Genomic DNA, 17,745 nt, shown 5'->3' with positions numbered 1-17,745 from the left:
GGCTCCCCGCTGAGCAAGGAGCCCGATGCGGGGCTCGATCCCAGGACCCTGGGATCATGACCTGAGCCGAAGGCAGCCACTTAACGACTGAGCCACCCAGGCGCCCCTAAAGCTCCCTTTTTCAAACCCCTAATTCTAATATAACAAATGAAGGGAGCCGTAATACAGTGCTTCACCCAGCGGCTGGGCCCACAAGCACCCATTTGATTAGCATTTCACAAAGCACTTGCACATCTTCACTTGCACCCTAAAACTCTGGTATTAAGCCCATGGTAAAGAGAATGTGACTTGCTCAAGGTCACGAAATAGGTGAGTAGGAGGGCCCAGACTAACCCCAGGTGTGGGCCCAAGCGCTCTTTCCATTATTCATGCTGACCACCTATTTCTTCCACTCTGGGGAGGTACTTTCCTGGAATGCTGCATAGACAGGAGTTGCACATGACTTGGGGTCTATGCATAAAGGCCTCTGCTTGCTGAGATGCAACATCTGGCTCCAATGATGGGAACACTTCCATCTCGTCCTTTCACTCACTGTCACTAAGCTCCCCGATCCCTTTTGTTGTCCTCATGTTAAGCTATAGACTTGACTTCTGCTTTATACCTCAATGTTTATAAAATCCCTTCTAACCTCAGGGCAAAAGGCCAATGTATCTAGTGGATTATTCCCTGGGTCTATCTCTGTGTAGCCATGGCTCCTACCAGGGAGAGGCCAGGACAGCCAGACTCTCGCATTTTATTGATGTCAGCAGTTCATTTTCCTTTTACTTTTTACCTTATTTAAATTCAATTATCATATACTATATTATTAGTTGCAGAGGTAGAATTCAGTGATTCATCAGTTGCATACAACACTCAGTGCTCATTACTTCAAGAGCCCTCCTTAACGTCCCATCACCCAGTTACCCCATTCCCCCTCCCACCTCCCCTCCAGCAACCATCAATTTGTTCCCCAGTTAAGGGTCTCTTATGGTTTGCCTCCTTGTTTTCATCTTATTTTTCCTTCCCTTCCCCCATGTTCATCTATTTTGTTTCTAAAATTCCACGAGTGAAATCATATGGTATTTGTCTTTCTCTGACTTATTTCACTTAGCATAATACCCTCTAGTTCCATCCACGTCATTGCAAACGGCAAGATTTCATTCTTTTTGATGGCTGTTTACTTTTTTTTAATGGAAACTCTACACTCAATGTGGGGCTTTAACTTATAACCCCAAGATCAAGAGTGACATGCTCTACCCGCTAAACCAGTCAGGTGCCCCATTTTCCCTTGATTCATTGATTCAACAATACATTATTAGGGTACCCACCACACACCATCACACCTTGGACATTAAGGAGCAATAGCACTATGAACTTAGAAGTCCTGAGCTTTCCCGGAAATGAGCAAGGGAGCCCACTGATGAATCCAGAAGGAAGTATGGTGGGGGATTTGCCAGAAATGAACTTTCTGTGGTGATTCAGGTAAGGTGGTCTTGGCCCCTTTCAGGAACTCAGTAATACTGAGTGGGGCCCTCTAGGGGCACCTGGGTGGCTCAGTTGGTGAAGTGTCTGCCTTTGGCTCGGATCATTATCCCAGGGTCCTGGGATGGAGCCCCACGTCAGGCTCTCTGCTCAGTGGGGAGCCTGCTCCCTCTCCCTGCCGCTCCCCCTGCTTGTGCTGTCATTAAATAAAATCTTAAAAGAATTAAAAAGAGTGGGGCACTTTTAAGAACACAGCTGAGAACAGGAGACAGCAACTGAAAAATTTACTCAATAGCACTTTTCCTCACCTTGTAGTAACACAGGTCTCTGAAACTTACAGATTGGAAAAGAAATGAGATAGCCTCGGAAAGGTCCACTGGAAAGTAAAAAAGTGCAGAGCACAATGTAGGCTGGAGATAACTTCCAGAAGTGAATGAAATTTTGAGTTGTGAGGAAGGGAGCTGGGTTCATTTTTAAAAAATGATGCACCCCAAATTGAGTCCATCTCAAGACAACATGGAGTGGGCAGTCGCAGCTAGCTTGAGTCTTTCAGCAAAGGGAAGCTACAGTGCCTTACATAGAAGAAAAACATTTGCAGGGGGACTGCCTGTATTGAGAGGCTGGTTTTCATCTCTGACCAATTAACTGGATACAGTAGGGGAAGGGACATGTAGTGCTGACCTGGCCAGAGGAACCCACTCACGTAATAGGTCTATTTCCACATTTCCTGTTACTGCTCAGTTTACCAAACACTGGCCTTCCACCTGGAACCTGGAACCTTTTTAATAAGCACTATGTTTACTAGTGAGCTACTCCGTACAGAACTACTTTTCTACAAAAGCTCAGGGAGCTCGGCCAGATCATCCAGATGGATGCGAATTTAATACTGAGACTATAAAACGGATACGCTTAAAGACAATGTTAAGACAATTGGGTACTTTTGCAAAATGCAAATACCGTATCTAACTTATAATCTTACACTTCAAAGACACCACATTTTGGGAGAAAATCACTTTATTCTAATTAATTCACAAATGAGAACATCACAAAAGGTGATATAAGGAGGCACACAAACATTTGCCCAACCCCAAATTCAAACCATCTCAATGAACTTCTATACAGTAAGAACAACATTTTTCATTCCAATTCTGAAGAAAGCTGTATTTAATGATGAAGGAGAAGCTTAACTGGTGGTTTTACACCTTACATATTCACCTTCAATTATATTTTTATGCTAAATTAACTTGGTTATGGGAGATGATTTTCCATATCTTCAATTTGAACTTCTTGATTAGGCTAATCCTGCAAACAGAAAAGATAAGTTAGAAGAGAAATAGCTGTATATTCTTAACAAAGCAGAAGCCCTCCAAACGATAAAAGGAGGGATGAAACCCCAAGGTTATCAGTTTCTTGCCTAAATGAAGGCAGGAAAATGAAAACAGAACATTTTAATAGATGGTGAATTCTTAGGTCAATAGGGGGAAGTTACATAAAAACAAGTTCACTGCCAACATTCCACACAGCCCAAACCTCAGAGTTCCACTGAGGGACTGAATACACTCATCTCTCAAATAATCTGTGAAGAATGTCAAGGACTTATCAGTCTTTATACCCAACCTTGGACTTCAGTGAAAATGGAATGTAATTTTTTATTCACAGCTTTAAGGCTGTAACACCCACATCCTGTAACCAGAACAAGACGGGGCACGCTAATCTACACCCACTTAAGGAGGAATCAGATTCACAACATAACTGGTAAAAGCGTAAGATAATGACTAGAAACCTCTGGACCAGCTCTGTTAGAAAAACTAGTTTTTAGAACGTAAACAAAATCTCCTCTAGGGCCCAGGAGTATCATGCTGTGAATTGCACAGATGCAGGTTCAATCAGGGATTGATGTTATCACCTACCATTTGCAAATCTGCACTGTTTCAGCACCTCGCTGAAACCTTCACAAAGCTTCAGGTCACCCTGGTTCTGGGCGCACTCCAGAAACTGTTTCATCTCATAATGGCATGGGCCAAACTGCTGCTGCTGCTGTGCGGCCTGGGTTCCCTGAGGCTCCTGCAAAGGCGTTAACATTCAGGACCGTTAAGAAAGGAAATTAGATTTACGCCTGAACAAAGAACAGTATCCAATGTCTTTGAGGTCAGCTGGGGAAACATAACTAGAACTAGATGCAAATTAAAGTTTCCATCTAATAACATGGAAAGTGAAAATTTTTAAAGGCAGAAAGCAAATCTGTGTCTTTGGGGCGCCTGGGTGGCTCAGTCGTTAAGCGTCTGCCTTCGGCTCAGGTCATGATCCCAGGGTCCTGGGATCGAGCCCCGCATCGGGCTCCCTGCTCAGCGGGGAGCCTGCTTCTCCCTCTCCCACTTCCCCGCTTGTATTCCCTCTCTCGCTGTCAAATAAATAAAATCTTAAATATATAAATAAATAAATAAAGGCAGAAAGCAAATGGGCTTTAATCCAGTTATAATCAGAAAGATTCAAGAACAAAGACGCAAAATACCAGTGAGGTTTCATGGAGGAGAAAAGTGGGACTATTCTAGAGAAACAGATGGATGAGAGTATCAAATACACCAGAAATACAACAGAGTATACGCTATACACTCATGCTCATCAGAGGAGAAAATTCACATACTTCAGAAAGAGGGGCAGTGGCAAATATCGTAAGAGGTCAGAGAGCATAGAGCGACTAAAGAGATTTTTAAATACTTAACTAAGATTGAGACTAAACTTAAAATAAGGGGAAAATGGCTGTTTTACAGTGAAATCAGGCCGAACTGCTATTCTACTCCTTGGAAACAAATACAGTTTGTACAGTACTTGATGATGCTGGTCTAAGGCACTAACTCAACTGCCAAACATGGCTTTTGATAAACCATCTTCTGCTAAGAGCACTGTGGATTCTAAAATTAATAGTTCCTGAGGCGCCTGGGTGGCTCAGTCGTTAAGCGTCTGCCTTTCAGCTCAGGTCATGATCCCAGGGTCCTGGGATCGAGCCCCACACTGGGTTCCCTGCTCAGCGGGAAGCCTGCTTCTCCCTCTCCCACTCCCTCTGCTTGTGTTCCCTCTCTCGCTGTCAGATAAATAAATAAAATCCTTAAAAAAATAAAAAAATTAAAAATAAATAAAATTACAGACAGTTCCTATACATTAAGGAACTTACAAATAACTAGGTTTTCTCGTAACATACCACTGAATGACAACACTGCCCCAAATCTTACCTGGTAAGTGATGTCAGGCCTCGAAGGCTCAGCACTGCCTCCTCCACTGAAGCCCCCGGTGATGGCATGACCTACCGTGTGCCCGACCGCAGAGCCCACAGCCACGCCAGCTGCGGTGGTCGCCATCTGGGCCATGAGACCTGGCTGCCGGGGCGCAGCAGCGGGTGAGCCGACAGCAGCTGGTGGAGCCGCGGCCGGAGGCTGAGCGGCCGGCGCTGGTCTAGGCGCCGCTCTCATCTGAGGTGGCCGGCTAAGAAGGAAAAGGACAAAAGTATGAAGTGCCCACTTCCTACCAGGTTTGGAAATCGTCAACCTAAAGAAACGGTACTGCTGACCATTTAGCAACACAGGTTTGAATCGCATGGGTCCACTTACATGTGGATTTTTTTCGATAAATACACTATAGGTATAGCACTGTGTTTATCTTCTCTTCCTTCTGATTTCTTAGTAACATTTTTTCTTTAGCTTACTTTATTGTAAGAATACAGTATTACAGTAATATAACATAGAAAGTACGTGTTATTGCGACTGTTTATGTTATCGCTAAGGCTTCTGGTCAACAGTAGGCTTTCACTAACACGTCCAGTACTGCTTTAAAAACCTTCACCTATGGGGGCGCCTGGGTGGCTTAGGTCACGATCCCTGGGTCCTGGGATGGAGCCCAGCGGGGAGCCTGCTTCTCCTTCTCCCTCTGCCTGCAGCTCCCCCTGCTCCTGCTCTGTCAAATAAATAAAATCTTAAAAAAATAAAGTAAAAATTTTCACATGTTATGTTCCCTCTGGCCATTTTTAGATTGTCTCCCTGGGTGCTCATCCCCCAAATAAGGCTAGGCCAGAAGTTTATGACTTTGCTTCCACCACCTGATTGGCATCACTTTACAAAAATGTGGTTTTCTGTCCTTTGCAAAGAAGCTTCTTTCCGTTAAGTGAACCACTTCCCTACACTCCTAGCGTATCATTTGAACACAAGCCACTGTACTCCAGAGAAGCAATGTGGTACCATGCTAAACGTCCTAAAGTGGTCACCGGAAAACTCGGGTCAGACCTGGCTTTCGTACTTACTGATAGAGCGACCTTGGACAAGTCACTTACTCCGATTCTCGAATTTCCTTATTTCCGGAAAAGAGGAATAACATCTATCCCTAACATCACTGGTGTTAAGGTTAAAGTATAATTAGCAGTATATTTTTAAAATATTTTAAGAACTAGAAAACAGGGACGCCTGGGTGGCTCAGTGGGTTAAGCGTCTGCCTTCAGCTCAGGTCATGATCCCAGGGTCCTAGGATCGAGTCCCACATCGGGCTCCTTGCTCAGAGGGGAGCCTGCTTCTGCTTCTGCTGCTCCCTCTGCTTGTGCTCTTTCTCTGACAAATAAATAAATTCTTAGGGGAAAAAAAAAAAGAACTAGAAAACGTCACGTACACGTGAGGCTTTACTTTAGTAACTGCGTTCCCAACTGGGCCGAGCCCCTGTAACGCTCACTGCTGGTGCTCAAAGATTATCCAGTTTATTGAAATGCGATCATTTTCCCGATTATACTACCTTTCTACGACACTGGTGTTTTTTTTAATCTTACTTTCTTTTTGGGCTACTTTTGAAGTTTCAGCCGTTTCACACTCAAAAACACCCACTTCTTTATAGGATATGACCGTTTTAATTTAAAATGAGCTCTAGGAGCGCCTGGCTGGCTGAGTCGGAAGAGGAGCGTGGGAGTCTCGATCTTGGGGTCGTGAGTTCCAGCCCCATGTTGGGTGTACAGATTACTTAAATATGAGCTGTAAAGTATTTCAAGTGCTCATGGGCGTTCGAAATTAGAAAGTTTGCCACTAACGGGAAATCTAGCCAAAGCCCATTTACAACCAGCCTACGGCAGGCGGAGGCTGGCCCCCGCCACACCGGCCTTCGGACGCCCTCGCCCGCGGCCTCCACCGGCCTCCGCCAGGCCGCGGCGAAGCCTAGCGCGTCCTCCGTCTGCGTCACGGCGCCGGCAGCGCCCCTAACCCCCGCGGTGGCCTTACCTGGCCGGAGGGGCCATGCGGGAGGTGCGGCTCCGGCTTCCACGCGGCATGGCGACTCGCAGAGCAGCTCGGCGTCTACAGGTCCGAGGTTCCGCCGAGACCCCAGCGACTTCTGCAGCCCGGAAAACAGGCGGCGGGATTGGCCTCGGCTCGCGACCAATCAGCGCACAGGCAGAGGCCTCTCGCGCGCCGCCGTCTCCGCGGGACCTGAAGGTCACTGGAAGAACAGGACGTCACGGCGGCGCCTGGTCGTACGCGGTTTGCGTCATGAGCTCCGCGCCAGGCTCGTGCCGGAGACCGGAAGTGCCTGAAGGGAGCCCGCGCGGTCTTCGTCCTCCCATCCTAGCCTGGGTCAGGACCGCTGGCTGTTTGCTTCCTGCGGCGGGAGGACGTCGTTGCTTCCTTCCAGACGTTTGTATTATTAACACGGTAGACAAATCCAGCCTTGAGAGTGAGGCAGATACCTGGCGCGACTGCCACTGGACCTTAGACAAGTTAACTTCTCAGCATTACGTTACTTGTTTGGGGAAATATTTTTTGAGGACCAGTGTGGGCACATAATACGAACTGAACGAAGGAAACCGAATACTTGAGGCAGGATCGACAGAGCTGATTGATTCTATTTGTATTTCTTTTATCTGGATTCAGGCAACTAAAGTTGAGATTGTAGTAATGCCTTAACATTCATTACTATACATTTTTATTTTTTTATTTATTTATTTTTAAAGAGTTTATTTATTTATTCATGAGAGACAGAGAGAAGCAGAGGGAGAAGCAGGCTCCCAAGGAGCAGAGAGCCCGATGCAGGACTCGATCCCAGGACTCTGGGATCATGACCTGAGCTGAAGGCAGACGCTTAACCATCTGAGCCACCCAGGCGCCCATTACTCTACATTTTTAGACCCTTTTCATACGTATCATAGTACCAGCCCATAATTGGGATGGTATTCATTCACTGATAATTAAAAATGTTCTGAATGATTTTCAAGTGCTGGCTAGGTTCTGGAGATAGATACATTCCAAATAAAACAAGACTCTGCCTTTTTTTTTTTTTTTTTTTTTTGGTCAGAGAGAGAGAGCACAAGCAGGGGGAGCCCCAGGCAGAGATAGAAGCAGGCAGAGGAAGAAACAGGCTCCCCTCCGGGGCAAGGAGCCAGATGAGGGACTCGATCCCCTGACCCTGGGATCATGACCTGAGCTGAAGGCAAACGCTTAACCCTCTGAGCCATCCAGGCGTCCCAACAAAGCTCTACCTTAGTGGAATTTAAATTCAGGGAGGGGGAGACAGAAACGCCTACATAAATCAGGTAGTGGCGACATGAAGCAAAAGCAGGGTAAGTGAGATGGGGGTTAGAGGCTGGAGAGGCAGGACTCTTTGAAGAGGCAGCATTTGAATAGACTCCTTGAGGAAGCACTGGAAGAACCAAATGTTTATCGAGGTTAAGAGCATGGCAGGCAGAGGGAACAGCAATTGCAAAGGCCCCAAGGGTGTGTGTTTTAGTGACTGTTGGTGGGACATGCTTGTAACAGTACTGTTTTAGAACCTCAACAGCAGGGGAAAAGTTGGCTAGTGGCATTTCATGGAGGGTTTCATGGAAGGTCCTTGGGATGGGGTGGGATTTATGGAGGAGGAAAAGCAGGGGTGTTCCCTCCATTTCCGCTTGGGTGTCAAAGAGGAATTTCCCCCTTCCACCAGAGGTAGCAGAGTTTAACGCATTCTTTCCAGTAACGCATTCTTTCCCCCTTCCACCAGAGGTAGCAGAGTTTAACGCATTCTTTCCAGTAATGTGGAACCAAAGTGTAAATAATGCAAAAACCTTTCATGAAAAAGTTTTATTTTCACAGAACTTAATAAATGTTTTACAAATGATATGACATTGTACTTGCCTTTGGATAATTCATAAGCAGAGACGGAGTAAAGGAGCCTTATAAAGGATATCCTGGCACCAGAAGAGCTTAGAATAAACATAACTTCGGACAGTTTAGACAAGCATCCAGAACAGAGACAATTTTAATCATACCTGGCTAAGTCATTAATTCCTACACTGAGGAGAGAATATTAGATATTTGTACAAGGTTATTTTGTAATTGTATAAGATTGGAAACAACCTAAATTCCTGTCAGTAGAATACTGATTTTTTTAAAAAGTCACATCACATAATACGCAACTATAAAAAGGAATAAAAAAGCTGCTCCAGGCAGCAGCTCTTTCTGCCCACGGGTCCTGTCGCCGTGCTTTAATAAAACCACCATTTTGCACCAAAGATGTCTCAAGAATTCTTGCTTGGTTGTTGGCTTTGGACCTCACCCCCCCCCCCCAAACCTCACCTCTATTCCAAAACCACATCATTTGGCGCCCGAATGTGGGGCTTCCAAGTCTTTTCATCTGGACTCCGAGCTTTGGTGCAAACTTGGTGAGTACTGTACTTTCTCTCTTCCTTTACTTTCATTCCAGGGGCCCTTCAAGGAGTATGGGACACATGAAAGTGTTATTGGAACACTTTCATGCCGATTGCTCAGACCACAATCCTCTAGCCCGTGGCTGCTCTACGGGGGGGAGAAAGCCTGCCTTTTGGCTGAAAGTTAGTACCCTGGCCAGAATGGTAGTAAGACCCAGAAACTTGATGCCCTCTCTTTACTGCTGTCCTTATACGAAGTTGTTTGTCCTGGGCACGGGACACCACCTAAGTCATCAGGATAGCGCCAATCTTAAGACTCCTGTGGTGAGGTTTCCTCCTGATTGATCTAATGTGATCCCCTTCACATCCCTGGTCTAGCCACTTCTGGCCACAGGACCTCCACTGGGAGCCCGCCGAAACCAGTACCCGACTGAATTAAAACCCAACCAGGGACTGTTTCCTAGGGAAGTTGGCTGTAAGGACTACATGTGTTGGAATGTCGCTTAGATCATGATGGATTTCTATCTTTACTGTTTTCCATCAATGTCCTCTATTAACTAAAGCTACAAAATTCGGTAATTTCTTGTAAAACTTTTCTAGTGTTCTCCATGGGTTAAAAATGGCAAGTTCTTCAAGCCAAGTTAAAATAAGACATGACCTTCAAGGCACCCATCTGTAGCCTGGGATGCAATGGGGAAATGGGGGGACGCTAGCATCCCTCCTACAGGGGCCTTTATTGGCAACGAATGGTTATAGCGATTTTGTTCGGGAAATGCCTCGGGTCGCTTTGACACCATGAACCTCTGACTTACCCTGGAACGCCACCTGGGAGTCAGGAGTGGGGGGCAGGGGGATTTTCTAGGTAATGGACCTTCTCTTTTCTTCAGTTCCCAAGGACTCTCCCTTGGGGTGCCTTTTAACCCCCTGGAAACAGATTGCAAAACTTAGGAAAGGACTGAGCTCCTGTAACACTGCATGGCCTCAGCGGGATCTATTAGAGCTCCTCTGCAGGAAATAGGGCAAATAGATCTAGGGTAACTTCATTGCTCATACCTAGCCTTCATTGCTCTACACCAAGACCTCGACCTAAAAGGGCCTCTTGCAGAATTTTGCCTGAACATTCTGGCTAGTAAGCCCCCTCCACACGCTGACATATTGGATGATAGTTATCTAAATAAGCCTCCGAATTAACCCAGGTTGCTGGAGGAAACACAGGCCCTCCCTAGTAAAGGGGACTCTGACTCTCTCACTGTTCTTCCTCCTAATAGATGTGAGGGCTTCTTCTTCACTCATTTCCCGGGTTAATGGCTATAACTAGAGCCAACTGTGGTTAGTCTCCCTCGGGACGGGAACTTTGAGGGATATTCCCAAGCAGCTGCTGAAACTCCCTTTGTTTCGGGGAAATTCCCTGTCTTCTCCAGCCCAACATGGACTGCCTATTCCCACTTGTTGGCAGGAAAACATGGCGTCTGTGCCTCTGTTGGAGCTGATGAGCTCTGGAACCGGGAACCCTTTCTCTGCCTCTGGCCGCACTTGGCCTCTTCTGTCTCCCGGTCCCCCTTTCTATTTCCACACCACCTGGGTGTGGCCTGCATAACTGGCTTCTAGACCATCCTCTGGGCCTCAGGCATCATGGCTCCTTCCCTCGCTATAAAGGAGCAAGAAGAGCACCCCCTGGACCTAACACCGCCCACTCCAGATTTCCCCACCAGCGTCTCAGGTAAAAACTGACAATGGGAAGGATCCAGGTGGAACATAATTTAGTATTTAAACTAAGTTAAATTTGTTGGTTTAAGATAGACCTGTCTTTAAAGTTAGCACTAAATGTGAGACTTTTATTCTATCGAGGTTTGCTGAAGGTCAAATAACCTCATGTTATCTCTGTTGCAATTTGTTAGTAAAAAGATGACTAAAATGATGGTTAATTGTCTTATCAAAATTTTCATGGGTAATTGCTTTCAAAGTCTTTGGTAACCTGAAACTAAAGTTTTGCTTGGATGATGAGTGGGATTAAATTCATTGGGCATCTAGGTCTTTTCCAAATAGGATAAAGTGCTAAATCATTGATTACTGAATGTAGGTTTGCACTTTTGACTTCTTATTGCAAAGAAACTAAGGATATTTGAGTCTCTTGGTAAACATGCTTTGTGCTTAATAGATTCATAAAATTGCCGTCTAGGGGCGCCTGGGTGGCTCAGTCGTTAAGCGTCTGCCTTCGGCTTGGGTCATGATCCCGGGGTCCTGGGATCAAGCCCCACATCGGGCTCCCTGCTCCCTGTTCTTCCTCCTAACAGATGTGGGGGCTTCTTCTTCACTCATTTCCCGGGTTAATGGCTATAACTAGCAGGAGGCCTGCTTCTCCCTCTCCCACTCCCCCTGCTTGTGTTCCCTCTCTGGCTGTCTTTCTCTCTGTCAAATATATAAAACCTTTAAAAAAAAAAAAATTAAAAATTAAAAAAATAAAATAAAATTGCCGTCTAAAAAGTTTGGGTGAAACAGTTCCTAGTTGGTTACTACTTAGTTTTCACTGGAGACTAAGATTTCTAAAAGTGAAAAAATTCTACTAACTGTAAGACTGATGGAAATAAAAGCAACTCTGTATGTGTAAGAAAGATATAAGTGATGTAGGAGAAAGAATTCTTGAGACGTCTTTGGTGCAAAAAGGTGAATTATTACAGCACGGGGACAGGACCCATGGGCAGAAAGAGCTGCAATGGGGTCATGAGGAGTGGCCCATTATATACTTTCAAGTTGGGAGGTGGTTAGGGATAGCGTTAAGTGTCTAAGGAATTTTGGAAGCAAGGTTTCCAGGACCTTGAAGGGGCTAGCTATTGTTGGGAAAAGGTCATTTATTACTGTCTAATAAAACCTTAGTCATGAGACCCTTCAGGTATATATCGGTGGGCCATATGCTTGGGGGGTTTAGTGATAAAGGAAATTTCTAAAGGAATTTTTATATGTTAAAGTAGGCTTACAGGATCCTGGGGGTTGGGGGGTCAGGCTAGGATTGTCTTTTGCCCTTAGCAAAGTGTCAATATCAAGGCACTTGAGTCCCTAGAGAAATGTCACTCTACCTGTTTCAAGGACTTGTCAGTGGGTAGTAAGGAAATTTAATAATTTTTCTTCTGCTTTTGTTTCCCACATCATAAGGAATGGAAATGCATTTTTGTTGAAGGTAAACGAAGGTAATTTTGTCCTAAATGAGACTGGTTGGAAAGAAATGGCTTGGGACAAAATCTGAATGCAAAGTAAAGTTGTAGGTTGTGATGGGAAACCTTTGGAAAGGAATTTTAGGTGTAGTCAGGATGGACTACGATTGAAATGAATGGATTTTAAAAGTACATTGGTATAAGATTGAAAGTCAGCTTTCTCTCTGTTAAAAGGACAAAGTTTTCTTGAATTGTTGGTCTGCTCTTGATAAGAAAATGTAAATAGTTGTTTTCTCTTTGCCTGCCCAGAAAAACCATTTTCTATGTTTTGCCTTTATCAGGTCTTTGAACATCCCTAATCCTATTTAGGCATGTGCTTTAAAACTTTCTAAGGTTTTAACAAACTTCCCCAAGATTTAAATCAGAACCAAAATCTTGACTAATTAGACTTGTTTGTTTGGTATGTTACGTTCTGGTATAAGGTCATTATCACTCGATGTTCTGGCTATTGAATTACATGTCACAGAAATAACTGAGTTTCCCAGTCAATTGCATCATAATGAATTCTCATATCAGATCATTAACAATGTCCATTTCTGAGTTTTTGTCATTTATAATTGTTCTAATTCTCTTGCAAAATGAGTTTCATCTTCAAGGAAGTCCATAAAAAGGACTTTTAGGACAAATACAGGTATTCAGTATCCTTAAGATCAAAACTGAAATGGGTAACAATTTCCAGAACTAACTAAAAAGCTGCATTCAAATTAAACAAGAATTAGTAACATGGGACTAAATGAACTAAAAGGATGATTATAGTTTTGTGACTCTTGTTTGAAATATTGCTGGTTCTCTAATGTTTACTCTTTCACATTAAGCAAACTTTCTCTTAAGATGTCTATGACTTACAGAAACATGATAAAGTATTCATTTGTGAACATATTGAAGCATTTAACTTTTCTACCTGGACCCTTTGAAATTCAAAAAGGTCTCAGTAAGTATTCCTTCTTCCAATCATAGTCATTTGCATAAGTTCAATAAGAATCTGTTCTCCATGGAGCGCCCGTGTGGCTCAGATGGTTAAGCGTCTGCCTTCAGCTCAGGTCATGATCTCAGGGTCCTGGGATTGAGCCCCTCATCTGGCTCTTCTATCTCTCTCCCCTGTTCATATTCTCCCTCTCCCTCTGTCTCAAATGAATCAACGACAAAAAAAAAAAAAAAAAAAAAAAGACTGTTCTCCTTGTAATAGGACACCATTGGAAATATTGGTTATTTTACCGAGGCTTTGACTGGAATGTCATATTTGAGAGAGACATGCATAGATTCAGATACGACCAAACAGCTTTCAGGAACTAAGGTTGACTTTATGAAACCTGGAGCCATAAAGCCCCTTGGAAATGTTGGCCTGATACCTTGCTAAAGAGTTCCCAGCAGCCTCACCAGGTGAGTAAAGAATATCACCTCCTGGCAGGTGCAGGAGCCTCAGGATACTTTGGGCACCTTGCAAAGAGGAATTCCCCCTACAGGTATTATAAGGCATGTCTGATGGCAAGTACTTGGCTTGGCTTCTGGCCTGGAGAGGCTACTAAAAGTTCAACCTAGAGATTCCTTATAAAAGTTCCAGCAAAGCAGATTCTAAAAGATCTATATGATCATTATTCTTGCTGAACTTATGTAAATAATTAGGCCAAGTTTGTTAAAATTGGACTTGTTTTGCAAACAAATTAGTCTTGACTTGGCTATCTCTGGAAATGAGGGTTATTTTAGAGGGAAAAATTATGTTTCAATAACCCAACTTTGTGGATGTTAAATCCTAGTTTTGATTGTCCTTAGATGTTGTTTGCTTTAGCTAGACAACTTGAGAAAAACTTCAAGAGAAATTGCCACAATAGCTCACGTATAAGCAGTCGTCTTGCTTGTTATTCTGTGGGGCTAATAACAGGACCCCATGGGCTTATGATTATTTGAACAACTGGGAAATGGGATAGATTCCCCAACAATTGTATAACTCAGCTATCATCTTGACCAACTCTATGTGGCTGGGATGACAAAATCGCTCCTTGAAAGCCAGAGCATACCCCACTCTATGGGGTTAACTATGGACTTGTGGAGATAATGGATGACCCTACTTTCTTTATGATTAGATTGGATGATACACTTGGGGATGCCCTTATCTCTTGAGACAAGTCTTCTCCCACTTGCTAGTGATTCCTTGTAAATAGGATATTATTAATGCTGGACCTCAAACAGAGGTCTTCTTGATGGTATTATCCCTTAGTCATATTTATCCTAAAAGCCACCTCTATTGAGGTACAATGGCAAACAAAGCCTTTAGCCACACATACAACAGTCCTCCTGGTAAAAGGAGCCTCAAAGCTCACTATGGGATAGCCCCTGACTATAATGACTTCTCCTCAGGCCCAGAGTGTCTTAGAGACCAAAGGCCACCAATAGATGATGGGAGGCCAACTTATTAAATACCAGGTTATGCTTATAGATATGCCTTAAATAATACTTGAAACCTGTCAGACTTTAAACCCAGCTACCCTTATGCCTGGACCTGACCATCATACTTCTATAGAGCATAACTGTTCAGAGGTTATTGATCTTATTTATTCTAGTCAACCAGATTTAAAAGATTCCCCTATTGAAAATGCCGATGACAGTTGGTTTACTGATGGCAATAGTTTCAAAGAAAAGGGAATAAGAAAAGCTGGGTATGCTATGGTGCTCACTCGTGCTTGCAATTGCCAAAGCCTTAAAAATTAATTTATACTGACTCCAAATATGCTTTCCTAGTCCTACATGCCCACAGAGCAATTTTTTAATAAAGACTTTATTTATTTATTTGTGAGAGAGAGATCACAAGAGAGCACACAAAGCAGGGGGAGCGCCAGGCAGAGGGAGAAGCAGGCTCCCCGCTGAGCAAGGAGCCCCATGAGGGATGATCCCAGGACTCTGGGATCGTGACCTGAGCCGAAGACAGACGCTTAACCGACTGAGCCACCCAGGCGTCCCCCACGGAGCAATTTGGAAGAAAAGGGGGTTATTATCAAGCCATAACACCCCAGTCAAATATGGGTCTGAAATTATTACTCTTAAGGCTGTACACCTACCTAAGGAAGTAGCTGTAATTCACCTCAAAGGACATCAAAGAATATGACCTTAGAATCTAAAGGAAACAGTTCACTAGACCGTGCAGCCAAGCGGGCAGCACAAAATAAACAAATATTAAGTCTTTTACCAGCCTTAACTCCAATAAAGTCTGTAAGTCCAGTCTATTCAGACCAAGAAATGCACAGGACTGGCTTGTTAATAATGAGGGAAAAATCTTTATACCCAAAAATAACCAATGGAAGGTAATACAGGGTTTACACCAGGCTCCTGATTCGGGTAAAAAAGCCATGGAGGTGGCAAAAACTTTGCTGAGAGAAATTATCCCTAGATTTGGACTCCCTTGGTCCCTACAAAGTGACAACGGACAGTCTTATTACACAAATTCAAAATATGGCCCTCCAAAACTGAATAGCCCTTGATATCTTGACCGCCGTTAAAGGGGCCCAGAATTATATGACTGTGTTCTGAGGGGACCCAATGGCTATGTGGCTCTAACTTGCGGCCATGGCTTCCCCCACGCGAGATAGGCTGCTGAAGATCACTCTTTAGTAAAATTTATGTAACAACTTCTCATTCCATAGTGATTTCAGTCATTCTCAACAAATTCACATATAGTGATCAAAATTTGAACAAATAACTCTTGGAGGAATTGTTACATATATGTGATACCAACATTTGGATGAATGGACCCCTGATGATTGCAATAAAATTCTAGTCAGGTGGTAGGTACCAGAAGTTTTAAAATTGTGCAAACCTGTTCCAGAAATTCCACATCTAGGAATTCAAGAAACAGTCATGAATGTGTAAAGAAATTAGCTATAAAGATGTTCATTTAACAAGTTGTATAAAATAGGGAAAATCAATAAATAACTTAAGTGTCCTACAATATAGAATTATATGTTATGATTCATACACATGATGAAATGTTATACAGCCATTTAAAATATTATGAAAGAATACCTGACATGAAAGTATCTTCACAATATATTAAATGGAAGAGTAGGTATACATAGTATGTTTATATTCTGAGAAAGTTCATACATATTTTAAAGACTTGAATTATGTACACTTAAGTAGTGATGTTACCGATTGGATAGTGATTGCTTCCTTTTTTTTTGTTTGTTTTTGCTGTTCATATTTTCCAATTCGTCTAAAATGAACACACTTTTAGTAATTAAGCATACCATGGTGGTTTAAAATAGGTCCACAGATTCTTTGACACTTCTTTCAAAAAGTGGAGCCTAATTCCTCTCCAACATCATGACCCTAAGCTAAAACCACCCTGTTAGCCACTTCTGAATTCTTTACCTCTGGAAACTAAGATAAGTATGTTGCTGTAAACCACTAGGTTTTGGAGTAATTTATTACACAGCAATAGGTAACTAATACACAATTTCTACAGTTACTATATTTAAACTATGAAAGTTTTAGTATCTAAGGTGAGCAAAATCTCGTTAGAACACCTACAGAGTGTTGCTTTAACATGGCTTATGTCTGTCTGGGATTGTGATGAATTGGGAATTGTGTACGAACTGACATTAGCCCTAAGGTCCTTACACTAAGGTCCTTACACTCTAAATCTAATTTTTTCCATTGGATAACTAAGACATACTTATGTGAATGCAGTGCCTTGCACATACCAGACAAAAAAGAATGAACCAATGAATGAATTTTTAACTGTTGATCTAAAAATACAAAATACGGGATGCCTGGGTGGCTCAGTCTGTTAAGTGGCTGCCTTTCGCTCAGGTCATGATCTCAGGGTCCTGGGATCGAGTTCCGCATCGGACTCCCTGCTCAGTGGGGAGCCTGCTTCTCCCTCTCCCTCTGCTTGTGCTCTCTCTGTCAAATAAATAAAATCTTAAAAATAAAAAATAAAAAAAATACAAAATACTATATACACAAGTGGTTAGGTGGTGTTTAAATGAAGTTCTATGGATTTCAAAGGGATGGATATTCACTGTGGGTGAAAGATTCGGAGAGAAAGTGGCACTTAAAATAAGTACAGGTGGAATTTATTTTAGAAAGATTAAAATGATAAAGGGGAAAAGGGCATGCTAAGTAGGACAGCACAGATTCACATGAAGAAGCAGAATCGAATATGGTGAGGACAGGACAGAAGATCTGTGTCAAGTACCAAGTGTGTTTTTGGAAGTTGTGATACAAAATTGAAGAAAATCTAATAGATGATTTCCAGCACAATGTAAGGAACCTAGGCTTTTTATCCTACAGGGTTAGAGCAGTCCTTGAGGGTTTTTTTTAATGTTTAAAATGGTCTTCAGGAAGATTAATCTGGACATGGTATCTCTGAAACACAGCAGGAGAGTAGGAGTAAGGAAAAATCCTGAAGGCCAAGACAGTGGCAATGGAAACATT

At 43.2% G+C, this 17,745-nt stretch overlaps 1 protein-coding gene across 1 annotated transcript; it reads right to left on the bottom strand.

Annotated features, from left to right (window-relative positions):
* Window positions 1-2,457: 2,457 nt before the first annotated feature.
* Window positions 2,458-6,930, bottom strand: CHCHD2 (coiled-coil-helix-coiled-coil-helix domain containing 2). Its single transcript, XM_032431158.1, has 4 exons — window positions 6,708-6,930; window positions 4,692-4,941; window positions 3,372-3,525; window positions 2,458-2,763 (listed from the first exon to the last, which is right to left on the bottom strand). Exons 1-4 carry the CDS (start codon window positions 6,755-6,757, stop codon window positions 2,753-2,755), a joined length of 465 nt encoding a protein of 154 aa, XP_032287049.1. The 5' UTR covers window positions 6,758-6,930; the 3' UTR covers window positions 2,458-2,752.
* Window positions 6,931-17,745: the final 10,815 nt, after the last annotated feature.

This window comes from Phoca vitulina, unplaced genomic scaffold (genome assembly GCF_004348235.1).
Source record: "Phoca vitulina isolate PV1807 unplaced genomic scaffold, GSC_HSeal_1.0 scaffold45, whole genome shotgun sequence".
Taxonomy (NCBI): domain Eukaryota; kingdom Metazoa; phylum Chordata; class Mammalia; order Carnivora; family Phocidae; genus Phoca; species Phoca vitulina.
The sequence above is the reverse complement of the archived record's forward strand: the minus strand, read 5'-3'. Positions and strand labels throughout refer to the sequence as shown.

Bases quoted from the DNA above. Each gene is read 5' to 3' on its own strand.
- CHCHD2 (XM_032431158.1), bottom strand. From the start codon at position 6,757: ATGCCGCGTGGAAGCCGGAGCCGCACCTCCCGCATGGCCCCTCCGGCC. The intron at 4,942-6,707 runs GTAAGGCCACCG...TTTCCTTCTTAG, and splicing joins CGCATGGCCCCTCCGGCCAG to CCGGCCACCTCAGATGAGAG. The intron at 3,526-4,691 runs GTAAGATTTGGG...ACGCCTTTGCAG, and splicing joins GGCCTGACATCACTTACCAG to GAGCCTCAGGGAACCCAGGC.